This window comes from Myotis davidii, unplaced genomic scaffold, assembly GCF_000327345.1.
Source record: "Myotis davidii unplaced genomic scaffold, ASM32734v1 scaffold196, whole genome shotgun sequence".
In the NCBI taxonomy this organism is placed as follows: domain Eukaryota; kingdom Metazoa; phylum Chordata; class Mammalia; order Chiroptera; family Vespertilionidae; genus Myotis; species Myotis davidii.
The window spans coordinates 1,406,417-1,414,788 of NW_006288258.1; the positions used below are offsets into that span (position 1 = coordinate 1,406,417).

The 8,372-nt window shown below is 47.0% G+C and overlaps 1 protein-coding gene across 5 annotated transcripts in view; it reads left to right on the forward strand.

Moving 5' to 3' along the window:
- Positions 1 to 8,372, forward strand: part of SASH1 (SAM and SH3 domain containing 1) — a 217,175-nt gene that overhangs the window by 143,869 nt on the left and 64,934 nt on the right. For all 5 annotated transcript variants that reach the window (XM_006760153.2, XM_015561618.1, XM_015561617.1 and 2 more), the window contains 3 exons: positions 3,318 to 3,358; positions 5,228 to 5,314; positions 7,605 to 7,717. In XM_006760153.2, the coding sequence (XP_006760216.1) occupies positions 3,318 to 3,358; positions 5,228 to 5,314; positions 7,605 to 7,717 (241 nt within the window). The remainder of the gene's footprint in view (positions 1 to 3,317; positions 3,359 to 5,227; positions 5,315 to 7,604; positions 7,718 to 8,372) is intronic.

Sequence of the window (8,372 nt, forward strand, 5' to 3'; positions counted from 1 at the left end):
CAGGAAAGAAACTCCTGGAGAAGTGTATTTCCGGAGACTCACAATAAAGAACCTTAAAAATCTCTTAAGCATAGGTTTTTCCAGTAACGCGTAACATATGTTCCTTTCTTAGAAATTGGGTTATAACGGTTTTTCTTTTTTGTGGTTGTTTGGTTATAATGAAGTTTCTGGACAGTCCATCAAAACAAACAATGAGCCTGTTTGAGGCATTCCTTTGTGCGTGGGCATTCACGCCGCGGGCCTGGTACGCCAGTCCCAGCTTGCAGCCGGGAGATAGAGCTGTCTTTGCCTGGAGGGACCTCAGACTCTTTGTATATAAATAGACATAAGCAGAAGAATGAGTCTGAGCCAGATTGTTTGGCCCCTTTTCCTTCGACAGGCACATGCGAGGATCACACAATTGCAACACAACCAAATCCTGAAAAGTGTTGTCGAAACTCTTCGTGCTGATAAACCCGCAGGCCAGGTTCAGGTTTGGTGTTGGAAACGTGCTCTGCCTTCACAAGTTCCTCTGAGTCTCATTCCAGTCATTTCCCCAAGGGCAGGACTGATGTAGACTCTGTTAATTCCTGTTACGTAAATGAGCAGCATGGCGGCGTGGGCAGGCCATTAGCCTGGGAGCCAGAGCCAGGGCTTCCCCCCTAGTCTGGTCCTTGCCCAGGCTGTGTCCTCTGGCAAGTCCTCACTCCCAGCTCCCTGTGAGGACCCTGTTCTGTTCTGGGAGGGTCAAGAGGGTGTTTTCTGTAAGAGGTGGAATTCTCTACAAATGCAAAGAATTTCATTTTGACCTGTTAGTTTCTCCTTCTCTGTGGTCTTAGAAGAGAAAGTAGAGCGACCTAGAATATGCCCTGGATGCCATGGGCAGCAGTGATATAGTTTGTGTAGAACTGGTTTTAATGTTACCCTGGTTGGAAAAGGGAAAGGTGCTCTCCTGGTCTTCCTTCTGCCAACTGACCACTTCCCCTAAGTCGCACCGACTCTCCATCTTCTTTTCCTGATCCCTGGACACAGATTGCCCCTGAGCTCAGCCTTGATACAGCTCCTCTTCCTTGTGCTCAGTTGGTCTCCTAGCTTTCAAGATGCACATGACTTCCAGATGCCCATCTCCAGCCCTCAGCAGCTCCTTAGCACGGTGGTCTCCTGTATCCAATGATCTGCCCTGTATCCCCACCGATGGTCAGTAAGCTCCTCAAACTTAGGCGGCCAAACTGCTATCCTCTTGTTTTCCTCTTCCAGCATGTTACGTCAGCACATCATGTAGATCTCTGCTCAGCTGACACCTCTTCAGAGGTCTTCTCTGTCCATCCCACCTGAAGTTCTCCCCACATCTTAATCTGCACCCGCCCCTTGCTTCTCTCCCCCATCCTAGTGCCACTAGAATAGGGACCTTACCAGTCTCATTTATCATCCCTGTTTTCAATGCCTCAGAGGATGCCAGACTTTAATGGGGGCCGAATAAATATTTATTAAAGGAAGGAATAAATGAATTAAAGAAAGGAGAAAGAAAACAAAGGGAGGAAGCAGTTTAACATAGAATTTGCTAAACACTGAAGTAAGAACAAAAGGAATTGGTGAAGTTCTGGGAATCCTGTCTCTGGAATTGTTTTTAAAAAAATCTAATTCATAAACTCATTATGAACGTTCTTTAGGCCTTCATTGAGCGTTAAAGTCGTTTAGGGATCTTGAGGAAAAACGTAAACATTGATGCAGTTTTGGAGTCTCATAAGAGTAGTTAGTAAAGGTACTCAGATTGAGTTCAGACTAATGCTGAACTCGGAGATTTTTACTCCGTAAACAGATTTTCAGAGTGCAGGAGGATGTTGTTACTGCTTCCTAGCCATGGAAACCCGTGCTGAAGTCCCATCTTTTTCACTCTGTTGGCGATGAAAGGGACGGGCAGGCAAGGCTGGGCAACCTGTTTCCAGAGCTGCCCTTCGCAGGCCTGGGCGTCTGGCTGGAAGGATGAGTTACTAGAGCCCTTTGGAGCTGACTTCTGAGCGTTAACTGCTCCCCCCAGGAGATCAGTAAATGACCCCTTCCACCTGCTGCCATCCACATTTGGAATTCGGTTACATCACTGGTTTCTGCTCCTGCTGGGTGGGTTTTATAATCAGTCTCAAGGAGAAAGAAAGGTGATGGCGTGTCGCTTCGCTGCTCTGCCAGCTTCTGTTTGCAGGGACAGTTGACTGCGTCCAAATTAAACTTCATGCGGTGCCATTTTCCCCCTTTGCACATTGATGAGTTGGGTAGCCTCACGCTGATGAAACATTGCTTGCTATTCTGTGGCCAGAATCTAGACGGTGAACTTGTGAAATTTTAGAAGTGAAATCCCCACTGGCCACGGCAAGATAAATAAAGAATCTACAGTGCCATCTGCTGGCATCCTAGAGAAATGCAAGAGATGTCTAGAAGAAGCACCTCTTACAAAACGGGAAAGAGCCAACGTGCAAACCTGAGGGTAAATTACTCTCAGGTGTGATTGTTTGAAGACCGTAGATGTAAACAATGAAAGAATTGTAAGTCGATGGGTTTGCTGGAGAAGTGATTAATTACCTGGTTTGGGGCCGTGTTGACAGTTCAGGTTATTGGGGTTTATCTATATCAGCAGTCATACTGGCAGCCAGGCTGGGGCAGGGCGTGGACCAGATCAGATGCCCAGACATGTCCTGAGTAAGTTGGACACATCTTTAAGAACATTGAATTATTTGCTGTCACTTAAAAATGTGGAGCTCTGATTTTTATAAAATGCAGACTTCTGGCTCTTCTTTGACCATCAGAAGATCTAGCAAGATGCATAGTGCACTTGCCAACTGGCAGCGACTGACTGGAGGACCTACATACTGGCTGCCCTCTCTTTTGGGGGGCATCCAGACTCCCGTGATTTGGGGACCCCCCATTCCCTCGATTATTTCGCCTACAGCTGACAACCTTGCTTACTCCTGGCCTGAGTGGCATTTGTGGTCCTAGGCCTGTATTGTCATTATTATTTGCCTTCTTTTTCCCATTAGCACAAGAGGCTTCCCAATGGCAATAATTTTATGGGTAGCTAATAGTTGACAGGAATGGAAGATAAGTTACCTCTGCGGTCACCGAGTGAAGTCTGTCCCCTTTATTTAATAGAGGTCTTAGCCTGGAGTGAGTCTTTAATACATGTGGACGAATGGTACACGAGTGTGCTTCTAGAAGGGCAGTTGCTGGCTAGCAAAGGCCGTTGGTAAATACCTTACAAAGGTTTTGCTGGCTCAACCAACTGGGATGGGCAGTTTTCCCTCGAAGGCTGGGCTTCCTGGTAACCAGACTTGTTTTTTCTTTTCTAGGAACTCTCTTCACAAGTCACACTCAGAAGACAGCGCTGTAGGTCAGTACCACGTGTCTTGGTTTATCTATTTTAAATTAGTTATTTTTTTGTAATATTTTATAAGATATATATATAAACAGGTGAAAATACAAAGACCACCAAGAAGCCTTCCGCCCTGAAATAAACACTGTTAAGATATTGATGTTCAACTTTCCTCTGATTTGGAACTTTTGAATCAAAGATTATGTACAGTGAGGGTGTTATAGACTTTATTTCCTCGATGATAAAATCCACTCTTGATGCAGTGACATTTTTCTGTTTGGGTCAGAGGGAGCCTGGCAAAGCAGTTGTGATTAGGAAGGAGCATGAATGCTCAAATCGGGCTTTGATCTGGATGTGAATCATGACTCTGTCAACTTCATAGCTATGACCTCGGGCAGACCACTAGCCTTCCCGGGCCTCGGTTTCTCATTCACTGAATGGGAACAATAAAACATCGTATGTTCATTGTGAGTATTAAATGAGATAGCAGAGTGCCTGGATATAGTAAATACTGTCAGTGTTAGCTAGTACCATTTATTTTTTAAGCTGTACCTTAATTTTAGAAACATTAAAATGATAGAAGGGGGAGTGTAGTTTACAGTCAAAGAAATATGTTATATTCCAATTTGCCCAGGAGAAAGGTTGGTAGTCCTACTTCTGCTTTCACCGTTCCTGGTTTACCCCAAAGGCAGCAGTGCCCCGTCACGCGTGCCCTCAAGATGTGGAGTACCCAGGGAGTCTCCGGCTCGCTGGAGCTGGTTCCCATCGTTCCAGAGGTTCTCAGGACTTAGATGAGCACATCTGTTTACAAAACGATGTCCTTTCTAGCCCGGGACACTGTGGTGGGGTTTCCACGTGTCTGTCTTCTGCGGCATTGCCTGGCACCACCAGTCTAGACTGTGGAAACCGGCGGCGTGCCACTGGCTGGGCCCTGTTTCCAGGGGCTGTGGGGCGACCAGACTCCAAACGGTGACGAAGCTGCAGCTGTGTGCGTGTCGCCTCTGCACGGGAGCACACGTCGCTCTGCCGTTTCACTTTATTTTTGAAGAATAAAGGATCTCTCTGTCCTTTCATTTTACTTGCCTTGTTTCCCTTTGCTTTTTAAATTATTACATATTATTGATGATCAGAACTCCTGCCTACCCAACCCCCTCCCCTGCCCCCCAGATATTAAAGATGTCTAGCTTATGACAATGTTTTCATTGGAAAGACACTTGTAGTCTGAGAAAGAGGGGGACCCACTCTGTTGGCAGTTGTCACAGCAGGATAGTATTCTGCTTTCCTTGTCATCGTGCTCTGGGTGAGCTATGGGAAGGTCACCAGGTAGCCTGATGCCAGAGGCCTGGAATCCTGCCCCCTCGTTGTTAGACTCACCTTAGGGAACCGGCGTGGGGCAGCCTCAGGCCTGGGACCCAGCCCCGCGGACCAGTGAGCACAGGCTGTACCAGCCGCTCTCTCCATGAAATCTGGGGTAACAGAAATGAATCCAGGGTAGATCAGCATGAATAACAGCAAAACAAAGTAAACGTCTTAAAGTGTCCTGTTTGTGGTTTACTTGAAATAATTGTGGCTGAGACCAAAGGGGGTAGGGGATGTACCACCAGACAAGGCAGAATTGTATATACTAGTTAAACATCAAAGAGAATATAAGAATGCGTGTTTTGCCTGCCTTTTTGATGTTTTCTTATTTCTTATCATATCCTTACTGCTACCAGGAAATTTGCATTTCTTATAAACGACTTTATAGGCATTTCCAAGTCATTTCACAAACTGAAAGAGAAAATCTGTTTGTGAAATCAAAGTATTTTATAAGCTTTGAAGTAGAAGGAAGAGGCTACTTTTGTTATTAATGAATTTATTGCTTGTGTCTTTTTTTTTTTTTTCAAGGAAAAGGCGATTGGAAGAAGAAAAATAAGTATTTCTGGCAGAACTTCCGAAAGAACCAGAAAGGAATAATGAGGCAGACTTCAAAAGGTGCGGAAACGCAGCCGGCGGACAGTAGGGCCTTTTAGCTCTCGAGTGTTCAGCAGCCTGATCCAGACGGTTGCTGCAAGTTAAAATAACTCATCGCCCGTGCCCCGGAAATGTTCAGCTCTCTGACATTCCTGTCCTTTAAAACTTCGTTCCACTGGGGATTTTTTTAAAAAAAAAATCAAAGAAAACAGAATGGGAAGAGTCAGCAAGCTTTTAAAAAAAATAGATCGGAGAGCAAAGACCAAATTTCCCGTTTTCTCCGCACACCAACCTCTGGAACATCTGTGCCCGCGGAGGTCTACCCTAGAAGGGCCCAGCATTTGTTAGTTTGGGGCCCTCCCCCGTGCCCCGCTGCTCGGGGCCTCAGCCGCTTGGGGCCTCAGCCGTCTTCTGAACTTTCCATGCCGGTCTGTGGCTGGGACAGTCACTGGGTTGTTGCCCTGGAAACTCTATCTGATGGTCTGACATCATGGGAATTAGCCCAGGCTGCTTGCAGAGGGAGCCCTGCCCGCCTCCTGGCTGGGTCTTTGTTGTTGTTTATGTAGTGAGTAAACATGTCATCCCTTGAGGCTTCCTTACATAATTGGTGCTTCCCCAGCATCCAGAGGGGGATGGGAACAGAGCTGCTTCCAGACACAGGCCTGCTGGCTCAGGTCAGCATGAGAGGAACATTTTTACTTGCTCCCCAGCTGATATTACTTGGTGGTGGTTTTTTGGCGACATCTTAGTGTCCTGCCCTGTTCTCAAGGCTTTTCCACTTTTTCGTACACAGAGAAACGAGGAAAGCGGACACAGTGTGCCCGTCAGCCGCACACCTGTCTTCGTTGGCTACCTCCGTGGGGTCAGGTTTTTAATTTGTCCTGCTTAAGGAGAGTTCTTACACACTCTCCGTTTTTCCTCCGATACACACCCAGAATCACCTGTGATTTAAAGGAAACCTTGGGTTCTAACAGAGTCTTATTGGGGAGGAAGGAAAAGGAGAAAGAGCGAGAGAGATGGGGATGGAGGGATGAAGGGCAGGAGTGGGCAGTTAACCGGCTCGAGTAGATTTATTTTAAGAGCCAACCAACTGGCCATCACCCCCTCCACCCCTAGAGGTGACACAGGAAAATGAATCAAGCCAGCAGGCTTTCTGCTCGCCCCGGACACTCTATTATCCTCCCCCTGCAAGGGGACGAGTGGCAAAGGGAACTTGAGTGCTGCCTCTGGACTGATGGATTACCAAATGGAAATGAGATAGGGAGACTCAGGGGAACATAAATTCCAGGGCAGGTCCTGACGGAAGGGATCCTACAAGTGTGCAGCCGGCCTCTGAGCCCCTACCCCTTCCACCAAAGGGCTAATTAGGCTGTAGCCGAGCCTCCTAACGACTCCGAGGCTAGTGAGGCATGTGTGGGGAAGACGGGGCAGACGGAGAAAGATGAGGGACTACTAGACGGAGGGCTATTCCCAGCGCGCCTCTTACAGCCACTTCCACTGACACTTCTCTACCCACCCGCTGGCCAGAGGCACACGCGCCAACGTGGCTCACATGCAGCAGAGGCGCCAGCAGTCTGTTTGCTTTGTAGGAAAACACTCTCGAAGTAACCGAATGGTTGTTTTCCTCTGCAGCTCTGGCTGCCTTCAGGTTCCAGGTGGAAGTTGAGTCCTCCTCACAGTTTGGGAATGTTTATGCCAATAACACGCTCAGATGTATACATGCACGGTACCTTCCTTCCAAGGACCCCAGGACGCTTCCCATCCGTGGTACTTGTTGTACTGATTTTCGGAGGAGTAGCCCTCAGGTAGCGTAGCAGGAGACCAGGGTTTCTCAGGCCGGACCGCACTGCAGCTGGCTCTGTGACCTTTCTCTGTCACAGCAGAGAGCTCTCTCCCACTTTTTCCCCAAATATTTTCTTCTCTTTCATATTCATAATGGGAGGACATAGGGGACCCTCAGTCGAAGGGGCCGAGGCTGCTTGTCTGCTGTTCCTGGGTCTTGAGTTGGGTCTCTGCCCACCTCTTGCTCCCTGTGGGCTTTCTCCCAAAACTCCTTCACTAGACCTCGCGTCACAAATGCTCTGATTTGTTTCATGGTAACATCCATATGTTCTTGGTACCTGTTTCCCAATGAGACGGGCTCATTGGCGTCCTACAGAGCAGCCCATGACTGCTCCTGCTGCTCCATCAGGGTGGACGTCACTGGATGTGCCCACAGTCTGCCTTATTTTTGAATGATGCACTTTCAAGCTTGGCATTCTGATCACCTTTCTTGTTTACACTCCTATTGTCTCTGATCTCCAATCTCTAGGAGAAGATGTGGGCTATGTTGCGAGTGAGATAACAATGAGCGATGAAGAACGGATTCAGCTGATGATGATGGTCAAGGAGAAGATGATCACCATTGAGGAGGCACTGGCCAGGGTAAGGCTGCAGGGGTTCGGTTCACATGTGTGAGGGGGGCCTCCTCAGACTTAGAAAGGTTGGGGGCCTTCTGTAAACCGAATGTTTGCATCTGTCCCTCCGCCAAATTCACATGTTAAGTCCTAACATGTGATGGTATTTGGAGGTGGGGCCTTTGGAAGGTGATTAGGTCATGACATTATAAAAGAGACCTCAGAGAACCCAGCCAGTGTGGCTCAGTAGTTGAGCATCCACCTATGAACCAGTTTGATTCTAGGTCAGCTCTCATCAGACACTAAATTTGCCAGCACTTTGGTCTTGGACTTCCCAGTCTTAGGAACAGACATTTCTGTTGTGTATAAGCCACCTCATCTATGGTAATATGTTATAGCAACATGAACAGACTAAGAGCATCAAAGAGTATAGGAATATGTTATTCACAGCAGTATTTTGATTATACTTTAGTGGTCATCAGGTACCCATCTTATCAGATAAAATATTGATTCCATTCTATGTGCTTAATATAATTTCATGTTGTGACATGAAATTTCCGTATTCAAGGAATGCACGAATGAATGAATGAATGTCGATTCCATTCTATGTGCTTAATATAAGCATTCCATGTTGTGACATGAAATTTCCATATTCAAGGAATGCACGAATGAATGAATGAATG